This window comes from Sander lucioperca, chromosome 4 (genome assembly GCF_008315115.2).
Source record: "Sander lucioperca isolate FBNREF2018 chromosome 4, SLUC_FBN_1.2, whole genome shotgun sequence".
NCBI classification, from domain to species: domain Eukaryota; kingdom Metazoa; phylum Chordata; class Actinopteri; order Perciformes; family Percidae; genus Sander; species Sander lucioperca.
In genome coordinates this window covers 26,958,373-26,977,494 of record NC_050176.1, presented here as the reverse complement: position 1 = coordinate 26,977,494, position 19,122 = coordinate 26,958,373, and the positions used below count along the sequence as shown (strand labels likewise).

Below are 19,122 nucleotides of genomic sequence, written 5' to 3'. Positions count from 1 at the left end.
GTATTGATGACGCGAAAAATAATAACAGTAACTCCACTGAAATTATTTGAAACTAAAGTAACGAGACAATTTTGTAACATGTAAGGAGTAGAATGTACCGATATTCGTGTTAAAAATTTAAAAAGCACAAAAATAAATAGTAAAGTAAAAATATCTGAAAAATCTACTTGAGTACAGTAACGAAGTATTTGTATTTCGCTACTTCCCATCTCTGTTGAGGTTCATAACAAATCTTAAGGCCCTAACTCACCATTGATCCCTGTATGTTAGGGTTGGTTGGCCTGCTTTGTCCATCCATGAACACTTGCATGTTCTTTATATTTACATATATATATGTGTGTGTGTTATCTACATGTCTATCTACATTTGCCCTCCCCTCAGTGTTTCCCCTCATTTCTCTACAGTTTCCATTCACACTCTGCAGCAGCCTGAGTGACCACAGACAGAAAAGCAACCGAGCAAAGCAGATTCTTTTAATTCCACACCCTTCACCCTTCTAATATTTAATCTTCTGCCTTTTTATTTTGTTCACAGGTTCAATACATTGCTGTTCCTTCACTCCACCCTCTGTATGATGTCCTGCCTCAGTGCACCTAGAGATTAACTGCAGAGCAGAGATCATGTGTTCAGCTGTGACTGTTCCTTAGCATTATAAATTCTCATGTAAAACTGAACTATTTGCATATTTCAACATTCCTCTGTTCACTTTGGCATAAACAAAAAATAACATGAATACTTGATTCATATACACATTTTTAAAAACAGACGTTAGAAAGTCCCCAAAAAATAAGTACAAATATAACAAAAACCTGTGTGATACAGTGTTAAGCTCAGTTCTAGTAAAGCAGTCCGAGTTTAGTAACGTTTGTCCACGTCCCCAAAACCCCAAAACAAGTTGGTACTATTAGATTATCTTTATCTAACACTGACTTAAAGTGGGACGGGATGAGAGCAGAAGTAGTTTTGGGAAATGTAGCTTCACACACTGAAGCACCTTCACTACATGTAAGTCTGTCTCCTGATGTAGTTCTGAGTCTGATTGTGCTTCCTGATGTTCTCTGTGTTACAGTGATACAGGGTCACTATGGCTGGGGAGTGACTTACACCTCTACTCAGATCTGTGCTGTTAAAGGTTCAACAGTGAACATACGCTGCAGCTACAGATACCCAGACTGGTGGAAAGGCAGTGTTACTACAGTTGAGAGAACATTATGGTTTACTAAAATGAATTATTATCAACCTGTAGATCTGACAACAGACTCAGAATATTCAGGTCGTGTGCAGTACAGTTATAAAAACAAGGACTGCACTCTGAGAATCTCAGACCTGAGAGAGAGAGACTCAGCTGTGTACAAGTTCATGTTCACAACAAACCAAGAAGGTGGAAGATATACCGGTTCACATGGAGTCACTTTGTCTGTCACAGGTAATATTTCTATTCATATGTTAATTATTTCCAAATGTTCGAGATCTAAAAACAATAATATAAATGTGTTGTGTGTTTATTTGCAGTTGTTAGTTGACAGTTTAATAAAACAGTTGTTGTATGTTGACAGTTTTGTCTAACATAACATTCATGTTCCTTCTTCACACATCCAGGTCTCCAGGTGATATCACATTCTAACAGGTTGAAGTGTCAGAGCAGTTGTCGTCTACCTAATAATCCTTCCTATGTCTGGTACAAGAATGGACAGGAAATTCAGGCACAAACATCTTATTATTTAAACTATGTGTATAATTCAGACAGCTATTCCTGTGCTCTTCAAGGATATAAGGACTTCCCCTCTCCTTCAGTGTGTGAGTTTACTCAACATTCTTCCAACACAACACCATTTAGTGGAGCGTTATAACTTCATGTAATGTAGTTTTAATATGAAAATTCCTATTGTCATTCCTCACAGACTCTGGTTTACAAATGGTCAAAATGGTTTTATCTTTCAGGTGTCCAAGGTGAATCCTGCAACAGAGTGACGTACACTGACAGAAGCATCTGTGCCTCTGAAGGCTCTTCAGTGGACATTTCTTGCACTTACAGCAGTTATGAAGATCAAGTTGAATCAAAACTCTGGTTCAGTCGTGAGCGTAATCATCGAGGACAGAATCCTTCCCAGCCTGAAGACCTTAGTACAGACTCCCAGTATACAGGTCGTGTTCATGTAGAAACAGAGAGAAGACGCTCCACTCTGAGAATCTCTGACCTGAGAGAGAGAGACTCAGCTGAGTATCACTTCAAATTCATAACACCAAACTTTGAATGGAGGAGTAGTTTACCTGGAACAACTCTGACTGTCACAGGTACTGATCAACACAAACTGATGGAAATACACCAACACAGTACATTTAAAAACACTGATTATAACTTAAATAATTATATATATATATATATATATATATATATATATATATAAATATAAATAATATATAATATTAAATAAATACTAATGGTCATAACTACTTCTAGGAATTGTAACTGTTGTGCTGATGTGTATGTACATCTTTATTTATACCTGTGATAAAATATAGATGTTTGTTCTCATGTCCAGCTCTGCAGGTTCAGGTGATCAGAGTCTATCAGTCTCAGACCTATGCAGTACTGAAGTGTCACAGCAGCTGCAGTCCAGCTGGTCGTCTCTCCTACGTCTGGTTCAAGAACAGAGAACACATTACCTCGGTGGAGACATCTACTTATACAACCTGGTTTAATCCCACAGACCTCTTCTCCTGTGCGTTGAAAGGACATGAGAAGTTCCCCTCTCCTTCAGTGTGTGAGTTTACTGTATCAGGACACAAACACACTGACATTACAATACAAAGATCTGTTGTGTAGGACTAGATGTTGATATCCCTCAATGAATCATACTTGAGGCACCGATGAGACTCTGTGGGATGGTCAATTGAGTGATGGCACCCTTTGGGTTGTCAAGTGGGCCCCCTCCTTCTTAGGTGTTTCGCTGATAGGCCCATGACATTGCCATGGTTCAGCAGTGAATCCCAGCGTCCCAGGTTCACTCCCTAGATGCCATCAACTCACTTGAAGGCCCAGGCGGAGTCCTTTCTTTTTATCCACAGCCACTGGGTCCCCTTTTCAGCAGCCCTGGAGAGGTCTTTGACTGCCTGCCGATGGGCCTTCCCTCACACTCCCATCTCCCTGAGTAGCCTAGAAGTTGAGGTGGCTACGAACCCTCTGCAACCTACTTCCACTGGGCGTACCTTCGCATTCCAGCCTTGTTGTTGCGCATCGGCTGCAAGTTCAGCGTACCTCAGCCTTTTCCGTTCATAGGCCTCCACTGCACTCTCCCAGGACACGGTGAGCTCGATGATGTAAACAAGCTTGAGCGAGGCTGACCACAGAACAAGGTCTGGTCGCAGGTTGGTAGCTGCGATCTCAGCTGGGAAGCAGAGTTTCTTGCCAGCAGCTTCCAGTCCCGTGCTCTGTCCAGCCGCCCAGTGTCTGGTCTTACGGTGATGAGGCTGGCTCGACCCTCGCCCTCTCGAACAAAAGGTGTTGGCCGCCACCGAGATGACGGGGGAGGAAGGGCATTCACACTTGTCCGTCAACTTTCCATACAATGACAATTTCAGACGTAATCTGAAGTCTTTTGTCATAGAAACAAAAATCACTCCAGTAGTAGAAATATTCAGATATACTACAGATATGTTCTGATGTAACATTTCAAAATTCTTTCCTACTATTATTTCAGGACGATTTGAACTGTAAAGTATGTGAACAAAATTTATGTTTAATAATTCTGTTATTGAGATGCTCCATTACTTGATGATTTATGATGTCATGGCCAAAAGCTCTAAACTGCAGTTAATTGAACAGTTTTGGACTGAAACAGAATCCATACTGTCAGCTTGTAAGTTTGATTTTAAAACTTTAAAATGGAGTTTCTGAAGATTTATTCATGACAGTATTTATGTTAGTAAGGATAAATCTGAAAACCATTTGATTATATTCACATTTATTGTCATCTCACAGAGAACAGATACTGACTCAACAGAATGCACAACTTGACTGCTACTATAACCACAGGGACTTGATAAAATAATATGAAACTGGCCGGTAACATTTGCAAACTGTAACAACAAAGCTAAAACAGCATCTGAACACAAACAAGACTGAATATTAATGTTCAGTCTTGTAAAGATAACACGTGTGTAGTTAATGATGCAACAGCTGTGAGTATAAAGAAATATTAGGAGGTAGTTTGTTGTATTTTTCTAATTCATGGGGACGACCCAATGAAAATATTAATAAGAGCCTTTTTCCAAAATAAAACTCAAGGTTCACTCCTCACCCACAACAGAATCAGTAGAAATATTTACAAAACATGACGAGGAAGTGATCTGCACTCTGGACAGCTGCCGGGACAAATAATAGGGATAGTTTAAAAGAAGCAAAGGTAATAATTAAAATAGTCAATGGTCTATATAGTCTTATCTTGATTAAGTTATTCATGTTAATGTCTCCTCCAGATGGTCCAAAGCTTCCCTCTGTGTCAGTGAGTCCCTCTGCTGAGATAGTGGAGGGCAGTTCAGTGACTCTGACCTGTAGCAGTGATGCTAACCCAGCAGCTAACTACACCTGGTACAAGGAGAATGTATACTTCAGACCTCCCCGTGAAGAACCACAGCTCGTCTTCAGCTCCATCCAGTCCTCTGACTCTGGACAGTATTACTGTACAGCTGAGAACGAGCTGGGGAGGAAGAAATCTAACGACTTCTCTGTTAATGTGAAATGTGAGTGAAACAGTTTATTTAAAATTAAAACGCTTAACTCTTTCCAGTATTTACAAGGATTTGTACTGATCATAACTACTTTCTTCAGCTAGCTCTTGTTTCCCATTCACAGTCTTCTGATATTCACTGAGCAGCTCCAGGAGATTTTAGGGGTTTTGTGCAGTTTTAGGACTCAAACCATCACACATCAATGTAGTCAGACCACCTTCAAAGTCTAAAATGCTGATAGACACAGCTACACAGAGTTAGTAATTTAAATACCATGTGTTCTTCTGTAGTGAGTCACCTTTAACCTAGAGTAATCTCTGTTAACACATCTCCTCCAGATGGTCCAAAGCTTCCCTCTGTGTCAGTGAGTCCCTCTGCTGAGATAGTGGAGGGCAGTTCAGTGACTCTGACCTGTAGCAGTGATGCTAACCCAGCAGCTAACTACACCTGGTACAAGGAGAACCAAACACTGCCTCATGGACAACAAGGCATCTACCATTTCACCTCCATCAGCTCTGAGGACAGAGGGAACTACTACTGCAAGTCTGAGAATCAGCACGGACACATCAACTCTACATCTCTATTTATAGATGTCCAGTGTAAGTATAAAACATTAGAACATTAAAACCTACTTATTATTTTACATATGAGTAAATGTCTTTGGGCCATTCTTTACCTAAAAACTGGGCAAAAGCTTAAAGCCAAACACAATTTTGTCAGAGTTAACACAATCCTGGCACCGTTTACCAAAATGTAAATTGCTAGCAGGCACATTCCTTCACAAACTGAGGAGAAATAATTTTGTCCACAATGTGAGAAGATTTTGGGTCACTTAAAATGTTTGTGATGCATGTGGGAGGCCACTAAGACTGTAGAGGACACCTGTTTCATGTTCAGGTCTATTAGTGGTTACTTTAGCCTGCCAGCTAGCTTTGAGGCGACAAGATTCAAAATTTCTTTATTTGTCTTTTTATGCTCCACATAAAAACCAAATTGTGTTTCACACATGCTGTAAAAAATAAATCAATCACTGCAAGACAGAAAACTTTAAAATTATAAGCTCCTATCTCATGAAGCAGGATTTATAAAGTAGGTGGAACATAGTCACCACAATACTTGTGTTGCTCCTCCTAGCTGGTGGCAGTCCATGCCTAAATACAAAATCATAATTAGTCCCTCTTTTCTCCTCCAGATGGTCCAAAGTTTCCCTCTGTGTCAGTGAGTCCCTCTGCTGAGATAGTGGAGGGCAGTTCAGTGACTCTGACCTGTAGCAGTGATGCTAACCCAGCAGCTAACTACACCTGGTACAAGAAAAACCAGACCCTGCTTCTAAGACCAAAATATATTCATCATTTCACTTCTATCAGCTTAGATCAGCCATCGTCAACTGGCGGCCCGCGGGCCACATCCGGCCCGCCGAAGCTTTTAGTCTGGCCCACAGAATAATCATGAATTCACAAAATGTAAAGAAGAAAAAATGCGTTCTGTTATTTATCATTTCAAGCATTTAGAGCAAAAACCCAGCCCCCTGTATTTACATCTCTATTCACATGCCAGGATTCTGTACAGCGATGCCTGCGCTCCACACACACAGCTGAGCCGAGATGTGTGTGCGTTAAAACACGCAGTACCTGACTAGGAACGATACAGAGAGGATTACCAATGGCCGCTGGGGCAGATCAACTCACGCTAGTTTCGTTACTGTAAGTAGGCTACAATAAAAACTTTGTGAGTAAAAAGTCAATACTTATCAATACACTCACCTGTATAGACAGGCATAAACATTAGCGATATTTCAATCTGCTCTGTCTGCTCAGTCCACTCTTGTCCACCGCGCTGTTTTACTCAAACACACCTCTACTCTGCAAATAGTGAATTTTTACAAACAAGCTAAAACAAAAGCTGTCGGTTCGTAGTCTAACTGTTTATCTTAGTTTGCCGGGAATCTTGAAATTTGGACAAATTCTTGTAAACTTAACTGCTGGCTGAACAAACCAAACTCTCCGCTAGAGCGGTAAATCTATGGAGGTATTATAAGACCAAAACAGATGTGGCTACTTAATATGCACGTGAATGACGCGATCGTTTTGTTCGCGTTCTTCATTCTTGATGATGATGATGATGCTGGTTGTATTATTTTGCAACAGCATCCTTCATTGCAAATGAGGCATACATGAGGAGTGCATAGCCTGCTTATCAGTCCATTCATCATTAAAGCTGGGCTTTTCCATGTCAACCTGACAACAGCTGTTTCTTTCTGCAAGCATTTTCCACCAATCAGGACGCTGCATACTATAATTCAGTAAGAAAGTTAAAAAATTTCGAACAAGAATAGGTGTATTAGGTTTAAATTCATTTTATTTTCTTTATTTGAAAGTCCGGCCCCCAGAGTGTTTGTTTAGAAAAATTCTGGCCCTTGGAAATATGTAGTTGATGACCTCTGGCTTAGATGATAGCGGGAACTACCACTGCCAGTCTGAGAATTAGTATGGCCAGAGGAACTCCACATCTGTACACATAGATGTTCAGTGTGAGTACAAAGCATCAGCAAATCACTTCTACTGTACATACAATGTGTTTAAGTAGAGACATTGGATGTAAATATCTGATGAGCTACGGAGTAGAAACATTTTCTAACGGGGTTTAAAGGATTCATGTTTTTTTTCCGATTAACTCTATCAGAGCCGGCTGTATGTTTGTGATCCCACCAATGTCCACTGTCTTATTTCCACAAACTGGTTTCCAACGAAGGAGAGGAGTAGAGCAGAGCGGCACAATCTAATATGGAATTTAAACATTGGCTTTGCTCCGAGCTAACATTTTATCCGTCCACGCAGAAAGTAGACATCTCTTAGATCAAGAAAATGCTTTTGAAGACACAAGCTGCTGCTGCATTTTGGGTAAAAGATTAGCACTCTGATTTATCTCCTGAGATTTGCGTACAGTAGAACAGAAACCAAATCAGGGAGTAACACAGAGAGGTAACAAATGAGGCCACAGAGGGATGATTGGGCTTCTTGCTGAGACACTGGCAGTAAACCTACACACAACTACCAGGACAAAGATTCTAAATGTTATAGATGCCAGTTAGTCACTACACAGTTTCTCCCTGACCAGCCTGCAGCACAGCTTCATGATATCAGGGGGAGCATGAGTGTCTCTTGTTTTTGTGTTATGTTATTAACATTTTTGTTTGGTGCCGCTCCCAGGTGGCAGTCATGATCAACCTAGTTTGACTTTGCTTAACAACAGTTTTCTCTGTACATTTTCTCCTCCAGATGGTCCAAAGCTTCCCTCTGTGTCAGTGAGTCCCTCTGCTGAGATAGTGGAGGGCAGTTCAGTGAATCTGACCTGTAGCAGTGATGCTAACCCAGCAGCTAACTACACCTGGTACAAGGAGAATGAAGACTCACCAAAAGAATCAGGACAGATCTTCACCATCACTGACTTCAGAGCTGAACACAGTGGGAATTATTACTGTGAAGCCCAGAACAGAAGAGGACGTCAGAACTCCACCTTACATCTGATTGTTGTAGCAGGTACATTAAGTCATACTCATCCATTTACTCCCACATGATCTTAACCTTCCAGTTCTTTATCTACCTATCTGATGACAAATAGATGTCAACATGAATACATTTGCAAATTAAATGTTTGCACAAAACAATAATTACTAATCCAGAGGTTTGACATTTATAAAAACTCACATTAACACACATTGGAAAGATCATTTTTACATTATCGGATGTTAAACCTACATTGTGTAATTTTTTGAGAAAATTCTTAGTAAAAAAAACTCTTTGTTCTTTCACAAATATGTGCTCATTCATGTGTAATTACTTCCACCATCTAATCAAAGTATTCTCGTAAGCGTAGAATCCGCCATGTAGCGCCTCCATCTTTAAAATACATTAGCCAAAGAGGGACATACCTCCCCTTTTTGCGCTTTTACACTCAGTGGCACCGTGACGAATGCCAGCCGGGAGATTACTCGCGACTGCTGGCAGATTTGAAAGCCTGTTGAAGATGGAAGATCACGCCTGTTCTCGAGGACAGGTAACGGAGTCGCCAAGGAAGTGAAAAAGAGAATTAAAACGACAACGCGACAGGCAAAGCAACAAGACCAAAGTTAATATCGGAGTGGCTTTTCTAAGATGGAAAGAGGAGCAAGGATTTTAAAAGGGATGCCAAAGTTGCCTGCTTTCTTCTCGACAGGTAATTTAGCCTATTTGTGTAAATTCAAAGTTTTATAGTTGCTTGGCTAACTATAGCATGGTTGTGCATAATGTCGTGATTTCCCTGGCAGACAACTCACGTCATGAAGTTGTAACACGGACAGCTAGAACAGCTGCGTGTAAACGATGGAGATACTAAGAGCTAATTTCGGGTTTGGCCACCGTAGGAGTTAAAACGCGCTCGGAATGGGAAGGGCTAGAAAGTAACATTCAGTTGGTTGTCATATACAATTTCACCACTAGATAGGAGAAATTCTTACACAATGTAGCAAAAACCACAAGCAAAACTACAGTAAACATGAGTCATTATGTGGAATGCATCTGTCTGAGGATCTATGATCTTATGTCTAATTATCAGTTGCTAAAGGACCCAAACAACTTGTAATTCCATAATGAATCGTCTGGTTTCATCACTGTTTCCCAGGTTCTATGAAATCAGTAGCTGCTGGATCCATCACTGCTATTTTCCTGGCTATCATATTCCTCTGTGCCTTCCTATTTATTAGGTGAGCAGTTCAGTTTTACTGTGATTACATTCAGTGATGCATCCTTAATAAATTTAGTCGGTTAGAATTGTATTTTGATGATTAATTTGATTGTTCATTCATTCTCCTTTCCAGAAGAAAGAGGTCCTCAAAACTAACCACCGAGCCTGGAGAGAGACCAGACAACCAAGCTCAGGTCAGAAGAAGAGTTCAGTCAGAGTCCTCTCTCACCTGGAGACATTGAATAATGCTTCATGTCCTCTGCTAAATTATAAGGTGCTGAGACAGGGACACTGTATAAAATAATATAAACCTCTCCATCTACACAGACATGATAGGGTTTGTAAATAAAGAGGATTTAGACAATCCTTGAATTGTATTTCCCTCTGCTGGTGATCAGTAGGCATTACACCGACAAAAACAGAAGTGACCTCAAACCTGTGGTTCACTTTTTGGCTTTGAAAATGAGATTTGATCCCACAAAAGAGAAAGTATTTGTAAATTCACTGGAATTGCAGAACAAGCCCCTCAAATATAACCCTACAGATGCTTTACAACATGAGGATTTTGTTTTACAGGGTAATACAAATCATACGTAAAGGTCCCATATTTAGTCATGTCTTTTTTTAAATTATAAAGCAGGTCGAGGTGCTATATAAATACTGTAAACGTATCAAAATGCTTAATCCACAGAGAAACGCACACAGTCCTTATTCAGAAACTGTGCATTTAAACGAGCCGTCAGGACTCCGGTACGGTTCTGATGTCACAGCTATACTATATATAGGTAGAAAGTGCCACTAGAGTGCCGTTACAGTAATTTTCTGGCTGCAATGATGGTGCAGAGACACAGAGAGAGCAGATGCAGAAGACCCGGAAACGCTGACCAATCAGAGCAGACAAGACTTTTTCAGGAGACAGTCGCTAAAACGGAGCATTTCAGACAGAGGGTGAATAGAGGTATATTCAAACAGACAGTATGAGGAAAATAAGGTGTCTTTTTAGAATTAAAGCATGTAAACGTGTTCTAGAAGAAACCCAAAATACAAGTATGAACCTAAAAAACGACCTTTAAACACTTACCTATGTAGCTGAGGACTCTTGTCTATGTTACCTTCAGGGTTCAGTGTATGACAGCCCTTCAGCTCCAGTCCAGAGAACTCCAGCAGAGCAGCAGGACGACCTTTGCTATGCCAGCGTGAGCTTCTCTAAAAACCAGGAAGATGTTCTCTACTCCAACATCAGGCTAGTTCAGCCCCACAGACACAAGGAGGAAGAGGAGGACGAAGATGTGGAGTACACTACTGTCAACTTTAAGAGTGCCAGTGCTACTACAGAGTGAGTCCATCAGACAATGTTCTTTGCTGCACAAAGTTTGGAACGGTCAATGTTTTTATTCCCACCGTTTTATTGCTGTTGGATCTGCTTGTTTTTTTTAACCTGTCCTTAATTAATATTGTGGGTTTTTTGAGTTTATTATTCTCTAAGTATGTTTTTTCATTCACAGATCAGGAAATCAAGAGGCTGCAGAGGATTTTTCTGAACTGTACAGCACAGTCAGCAAACACCCAAGAGTTTGAACACAACACAAATCTTTGGTCTCTTTAGCATTGTTCAAGCAAGTCAACACACTGAATGTTAAGATTGAGTATTTAGCATTGTTATGACATGCAGCGTTGGGTCATTTCTTTTTTTAAAGATTATTTTTTGGGCATTTTTAAGCCTTTATTTGACAGGACAGATGAAGACATTAAAGGAGAGAGAGGGGGGAATGACATGCAGCAAAGGGCCACAGGTCGGAGTCGAACCTGGGACCCCTGCGTTGAGGAGTAAACCTCTGTAAATGGGTGACCGCTCTACCAACTGAGCTATCCAGGCACCCCGTTGGGTCATTTCTCTAGTGCCATCAGTTAACGGCTGGTAAGCTTGTAATTTATAAATACCAATACACAATTTGCTGAAAATTTTTACTAAGGAGCAATATTCTACTGCCAGTGTTAACAGATCTTGTCAAGTACATTTCTTTGTAAATTATATTTCTTTACCACACATTTTCCCTGCTCTCCTGTTTTATCTGTTTATTCTTATTTTTTTTAATTTATTTTTTACTTCTGGAGCATTCCCTTCATAAGTTAGTATTTTGGTTAAGTAGGATACCAATCTCAAAACTTAAATGGATTCTTTTTTACTGTGGTTTTGTACTTATTTCACACTGTTTTTCATCCTCTGGCTGCAGTTTGTTAAACTGAATTGATTGCACTGATTTCTATTGTTTAAATAACCTGATATTTAATTGAATAAAGATATTCAATTACTATATTGTTACTGTCACCATTTTTCTGCGCTGTGTTCAGTGTTTGAATTACATAGGAAGTAAAACCCTTGCGTTTAAAAAAGTACTAGAAAGAGTCTCCCTGGTGACAGCTCCTTCCAGGCAGCGCTGCCTGGAAGGAGCCGTTGGGGGCAAAAAAGCACTAGGATTAGGCACTGGTTATGGTTAGGTTTGGGTTAAAACGCAGGATGGCCGCTGCGAGGGGTACGGGCACAAGAGGACCAATGGTGTTAATAAAACACTTAAAAATCTCCTTAAAAAAGTCGGGTTCGGTTATACAAAAAAGCTGTTTAAAAGACCATATGTTAAAAACAGGTTAAAAGAACCACTGGACAGGATGGACAGCGGGAGATTAAAACTTCAATGTCAACTCCACACCTACCCCGGTCTCTCTCCTAAAGACATTACAGAATAAATAGCAGGAGCAGCAGTTGGGGGCAAAAAACACCATTGAGCGTGATTACCCTCCCGCCCCTTATGTGTCTCACCTGTGTGTAATTATCATCACCTGTGTCCCTTGTATAAATACTCACCAGATTCACTCACCTGTGCCAGATTGTTGACGAACCTTGTGTAACTCACTCTCCAGCGTTTTCCTAGTTTGTATATCCCAGTGTTTTCTAGACCTTTTGCCTGTTTCCTGATGACGTTTTTGCCTGCCGATTTTGTACTGTTGCCTGATTGTTCGTTGAACAATAAACTGGTAAACTCACTTACCTGTTTATCTTGAGTCCTGAGTCGTGCATTTGAGTCTGACTATTGTACTCTGACAGTACAATCTGGGCACGATGGACTCAGCCGACTCTGAGGCTGAGAGGACAGCTCTGCGTGCCCAAGGCCAACGTTTGAACCAGCAAGAGGAACAACTTGCCATTCTTCAGAACAAACTTATGGTTATGGTAAGTCGTCAGGAGATCCAGGTGGTCGGATTAGGTGAGCAGATTAACCAGCACTGAATATTAAGATTGAGTATTTAGCATTTTTACAACATGCAGCGTTGGGTCATTTCTTTTTTTAAAGATAATTTTTTGGGCATTTTTAAGCCTTTATTTGACAGGACAGATGAAGACATGAAAGGAGAGAGAGGGGGGAATGACATGCAGCAAAGGGCCGCAGGTCGGAGTCGAACCTGGGACCCCTGCGTTGAGGAGTAAACCTCTGTAAATGGGTGAGGGTGAACTGGGAGCACCCCCGCGGCTGTCTCTACTTCCATGTCCCCGGGAGGAGATTCTACGGGGATGAGGGCTTTCTCTTCGCAGTTTCCGCATCTCGCTCGACCGGAGAAGTTTTCAGGAGAGTCTGGAGACTGCAGGGCATTCCTGACACAGTGTGAGCTGCATTTCAAGTTGCAAGCTGTTGCATATCCCACTGATAGAGCCAAGGTGGCTTTTATCATCTCACATCTCACTGGAAGAGCGGAATCGTGGGCTGCTGCTGAGTGGAGCCGGAGATTGGCGGTATGTGACTCTTACCTGTGTTTTACTCTGACTTTCACGCAGATTTTTCAGAACATTACTCCTGGGAGAGAGGCTGCTCGAGCATTAGTGGGATTACGGCAAGAGAAAAGACATGTAACTGACTATGCTATTGAGTTTCGTGCTCTGGCAGCTGAGAGTGGCTGGAATTCATCTGCCTTGTCTGATGCTTTTCTTCACGGGCTTTCGGCTACGGTGAAGGATCATTTGGTCCCATTGGATTTACCTACTGATCTGGATGCGCTGGTAGCGCTCGCCATCAAGATTGACAAACGCCTGCTGGATCAAGAGAGAGATGGCAGTGGAGCAGTTCTTCTGGTGGTCAGCGGAGGGAGCCATTGTCATCCTGAGTTTCTGCGTACTCAGTCTGCTACGCCTGTTCTTCATGGACCTGTGATTGCTTTCTCTGAGACACGGGCAGCGGAGGAGCTGATGCAGCTGGGCAGAGCTCGCCTCTCCCCTGAGAAGCGTCGCTGCATCTACTGTGCTCAGCTGGGGCATTTCATCGCTTCCTGCCCGGTAAAAGGAGAGGCTCATCAGTAATCCAGAGGGCGCTTGTGAGCCGTACACATGTTCCTATCTGTCCCTCTCGTCCCAAGGAGGAGGTCACCTTGCTCCACGGTTCTGTTTCTCAGACCCAGGTGGTACTGGTGGATTCTGGCGCGGACACTAGCTACATGGACGCCAGTTTCGCCAAGGAGCTTTTGCTGGACTCTGTTCTTATTCCTAAGCCGTTGGAAGCCACGGCTCTGGATGGTCGGCTACTTTGGCGTGTTACCCAATGCACTACCTCTGTGACTATGACCTTCTTGGATGGTCACACAGAGACTTTGACTTTTCACCTGTTTGAGTCTCCTGCACACCCGGTAGTTCTTGGGTTTCCGTGGCTCACTCGGCACAATCCCCATATAGACTGGCCCTTGGGCAAGATCGTGGGTTGGGGTGAGAACTGTGAACAGACTTGTTTGTCCACTCACATTGAGGTTGGTGGTAGCAACATTGTAGCTGCCACTGTCTGTCAGGAGAGTTCAGCATCGGATTTTCCTGATCTCTCTGGTGTTCCTGAATGCTACTTGGACTTAAAGGAGGTGTTTTAAGACTAAGGCCACTGCATTACCTCCCCACAGACCTTATGACTGCGTCATAGATCTCCTCCCAGGTACCTCTCCTCCTAAGGGGCGTCTGTTTTCTCTGTTGCCTCCTGAGATGGCGGCCATGAAGGATTATGTGGGGGCTTCACTGGCGGCGGGAATCATTCGTCCTTCCTCGTCTCCGGCTGGAGCCGGATTTTTCTTTGTGGCTAAGAAGGACAAATCCCTGCGTCCCTGTATTGATTACAGAGGACTCAATGACATTACCGTTATAAATCGCTACCTTTGCCCCTGATTTCTACGGCGTTCAAACTGTTGCAAGGGAGCTAAAGTGTTCACTAAACTTGATCTCTGCAACGCCTATCACTTGGTGAAAATCAGAAGTGGAGATGAGTGGAAAACTGCTTTCAACACTCCTACTGGCCATTACGAGTATCTCGTAATGCAATTTGGACTGACCAACGCCCTCGCTGTTGTTCAGGCACTGGTTAATGATATTCTGAGAGACATGTTGATGAACATTTTCGTGTTTGTCCTCTTGTCTACGTTCGGCATGTGCAGCAGGTGCTACAACGATTGATGGACAATCAGCTCTATGTCAAGGCTGAAAAATGAGTTTCACGTTTCCACGGTGTCCTCCCTGGGTTTTGTGGTTTTGGAGGGGGAGTTCGTATGGACTTGGAGAAGGTTAAGGCAGTTTCTGAGTGGCCCACTCCTGCCAACCGCAAGCAATTGCAGCGGTTTCTTGGTTTTGCCAACTTTTACCGTAAGTTCATCAGGAACTTCAGTACTGTGGCTGCCCCCACTTCATGACCATGAACAGTCGTTTGCTCGCCTGAAGAAAAGTTTTTCTACTGCTCCTGTGCTGATCCTGCCGGACCCCCAACGCCAGTTCGTGGTGGAGGTGGACACTTCGGACGTGGGTTTAGGAGCCGTTCTGTCTCAACGTTCCTCCCAGGATGGGAGGCTTCATCCCTGTGCTTTTTTTTTTAGAACTGTGGACTGACTCAGCATGTGACGGAGCCCACACACAACAAGGGGCACACTCTGGACTTGATTATCTCGAAGGGTCTGAACATTTCCAAGGTTGTGGTGACTGATGCTGCTCTCTCTGTTCATTCCTGTGTTTTCTTTAATGGCACTATCTCTGTGCAAAAAAGTGTCCAAATAAAGTTAATAAGAAAACTGAAAACACCAGTGAAACATTCATTCAGCTTTTCTCCTCCACACCCGCCCTCTCAGGGGTCTCAGTCACTGAGCTTGTAGACAATTTTAATTGTAAAATTACAAATGTTATTGATGCAATTGCAACCACTAAAGTCAAAGCTGTCTCTGGTAAGAAAAGATCTCCATGGAGAAATGTCATACTGGTAAGAACAGAAAAAAGAGCGCAGGTGGCGAAAAACTAAACTCCAGGTCCATTATAACACCTATAAAGAGAGACTTCGCATTTATAATTTGGAACTAAGAAATGCAAGGCGGTCCTTCTTCTCGGACATTATTGCCAGAAACAATAATAATTCACGTGCTTTGTTTGCTACTGTCGATAGGTTAACAAACCCTCCAGTACCAGTAGCATCTGAACTTTTATCCACAAAGGCCTGCAATGATTTTGCCACCTTCTTCAAAGACAAAATTCAGAAAATTAGACAAACAGTCAGTGTCTCCATATCGAGTACAGGGTATGTGTTGTCACAGTGTCCAGGCAAAACAAATTCCAATATGACACAATTCCATACGATTAACTATAAAAACCTGGAGGACATTATACAACATCTGAAAACCTCCTCCTGCTGCCTTGATATTCTACCAACGGGCCTTTTCAAAAATGTTTTGAATTGTTTGGCTACAGAACTTCTACAGATTGTAAACACATCTCTTCTCTCAGGTATCTTCCCACAGGCCCTGAAAACTGCAGTCATTAAGCCACTCCTAAAAAAGAACAATCTAGACACGTCACTAATGAGCAACTATAGGCCGATATCAAGCCTTCCATTTTTAAGTAAAATCACTGAAAAAAACGGTTTCTCAACAACTCAACCTTTTCTTGTCACTAAACAACAGTTTTGATGCCTTCCAGTTGGGTTTTCGACCACACCACAGCACTGAGACGGCTCTTGTTAAAGTCTTTAATGACATCCACTTAAACACAGATAGTGGCATAACTACAGTCTTAGTATTACTTGATCTCAGTGCTGCATTTGACACGGTCGACCATGACATATTACTAGACTGATTGGAAACCTGGGTTGGCATTTCTGGCTCAGTACTAAACTGGTTTGAATCCTACTAGAGGAATAGGGACTACTTTGTGTCTATAGGTAATTATGCATCTGAGCATACAAATATGATGTGTGGAGTTCTCCAAGGCTCCGTTCTGGGGCTTCTTCTGTTTAACATCTACATGCTTCCATTGACTCAGATTATGGAAAACAACAAAATAAGTTACCATAGTTATGCGGACGACACACAAATTTACATAACCTTATCGCCAGGGGACTATAGCCCAATACAAAAACTAACTAAGTGCATTGAACATATTAACGACTGGATGTGCCAGAACTTTCTTAAATTAAATGAAGAAAAAACGGAGGTAGTTGTTTTTGGAGCAAAAGAGGAATGATTAAAAGTCAGCGCTCAGCTTCAAATGACAATGTTAAAAACAACAGACAAAGCCAGAAATCTTGGTGTCGTCATGGACTCAGACCTGAATTTTAACAGCCACATTAAGACAATTACAAAGTCTGCCTATTACCACCTTAAAAATATATCAAGGGTTAAAGGACTTATGTCTCAGCAAGATTTGGAAAAACTTGTCCATGCTTTTATCTTCAGTAGACTTGACTACTGTAACGGTGTCTTTACAGGTCTCCCTAAAAAATCTATCAGGCAGCTGCAGCTGATTCAGAACACTGCTGCTCGAGTCCTCACTAACACCAAGAAAGTGGATCACATCACTCCAGTACTGAAGTCTCTACACTGGCTTCCAGTGCCCCAAAGAATAGATTTCAAAATACTTCTGCTGGTTTATAAATCACTAAACGGTTTAGGGCCAAAATACATTTCTGATCTGCTACTACACTATGAACCACCCAGACCTCTCAGGTCGTCTGGGACAGGTCTGCTTGTTGTCCCCAGAGTCAGAACTAAACAGGGGGAAGCAGCATTCAGTTTTTATGCTCCACATATCTGGAACAAACTCTGAGAAAACTGCAGGTCCGCCGCAACTCTCAGTTCTTTAAAATTAAGGCTGAAGACCTTTCTTTTTGATGTTGCCTTTCTTTAAATAATTGTTAATTTCTTATACTGCACTGTCAATTTTATTCTCATCTTTTATCTAGTGGTATTTTTGAACAGATAACAGGCATATTTTTGAGAATTTTTCCAACGCGGGTGTGACATAGATTTTATGATCAAATCTAAAGGAAAACAGTTGGAACTGTTTAGCATTTTGCAAAGTTTGCCATGATTAAACTAAGCCTTATAGCGACGGCTATATTGTAGGTAACACTCCATGAAAAGTGTGATTTTTGTCCCCGTAAACGCCCGTAAGTGCCCGCAAATCTCCCTAATTTTCGGCAGTTAACGACAATTTACAGGCTGTGAACGTTGCGTTCGTCTGTGCCACATATTGCCGGAAACAAACCATGACGTATGTGGAGAGCTCCCGCGGAGGTGCTAATGGCTCTAATAAGCATATGAATAGCAGTGACACCGCGCCTATCCAGAGAATGTCTGGCCTGGCTTGAATTTCCTCAGCTGAAGCCACTATTTCTAAACAAGTAAAATCACTCCTGATACATATGACGATATATAATCATATATATATCGTATGGACTACACTATATGACCATCAAGGACATGAATTTATTGAGGAAAGGAAAATTTGCCAGGAACATGATGTTTATTCAAAAAAAGAGCTTTATTAGCACACAACACGCACAGTCTACACGACAAATGCTAAAATGGTAAAAAATGTAACTGGCGGCATTCTGTCTTAATTCGGTCCGTTTTGCAGACGTCTGTGGTGCGTTGCCCTGTACTTCTGCTGGCTGCGAAAAGGATGCACAATCCATCCAGCACACTCTGTCTCGCTTCCAGCAGCTGTAAAAACAATCAATAAAGACAATCAGTACTGTGTGATGCACTGCGTATGGACACAACACATCTATTAATTAATTAAAAATAGTCACATTGTCCAAAACAGATCTAGTCTTACCCTCTTTCTTCTCGCTGGACTCTGAGCTGAACTCTTCACAGCTTCCGCCTGCAATGCAAGATCTGGTTGTTTCTACCTGAAGCTCCTGCGTACTGTCTCGTAATTACAGGCAGCTGGAAAACAATTAAATGAGAGTGGTATGAATAAAAAAAAAAAAAAAGCATTCATAACTCACAGTAAAATTAAACAAGGCATGAGAAAACAGACAATGCCGCCATTGTCAACATCATGTAAATCTGGACTTGCTCTGAGCAAATAGGTCACGGCCTCGTTATGAGGCGAGGTTAATCTGTGAATCTGTGAAAACAAAATGTACGCTGACCATCAGTCTATTAACGTATCTATTTCCTTATACACCAGAATGAAAGCATATTCTTTAAATCTTACCCTTGCTCCGGTTCAGTACAGTCGTAAACCTGAACTTCCACGACAATCTACAGTGCCGCTTACTGACGAAAATCCCACTTTTCACGCAATGTGGCAAACTGATTTATGAATCAACCCCCCAATAAGGTACAGTACTGTTTATCTAATGACTGTCTATCTCCATTTCT

The 19,122-nt window shown here is 41.8% G+C and overlaps 1 protein-coding gene across 1 annotated transcript in view; it reads left to right on the top strand.

Moving 5' to 3' along the window:
* Nucleotides 1-19,122, top strand: part of LOC116039870 — a 144,310-nt gene that overhangs the window by 2,872 nt on the left and 122,316 nt on the right. The window contains exons 2-5 of the mRNA XM_035999945.1: nucleotides 1,070-1,426; nucleotides 1,600-1,797; nucleotides 1,942-2,295; nucleotides 2,544-2,765. Of these exons, the coding sequence (XP_035855838.1) occupies nucleotides 1,070-1,426; nucleotides 1,600-1,797; nucleotides 1,942-2,295; nucleotides 2,544-2,765 (1,131 nt within the window). The remainder of the gene's footprint in view (nucleotides 1-1,069; nucleotides 1,427-1,599; nucleotides 1,798-1,941; nucleotides 2,296-2,543; nucleotides 2,766-19,122) is intronic.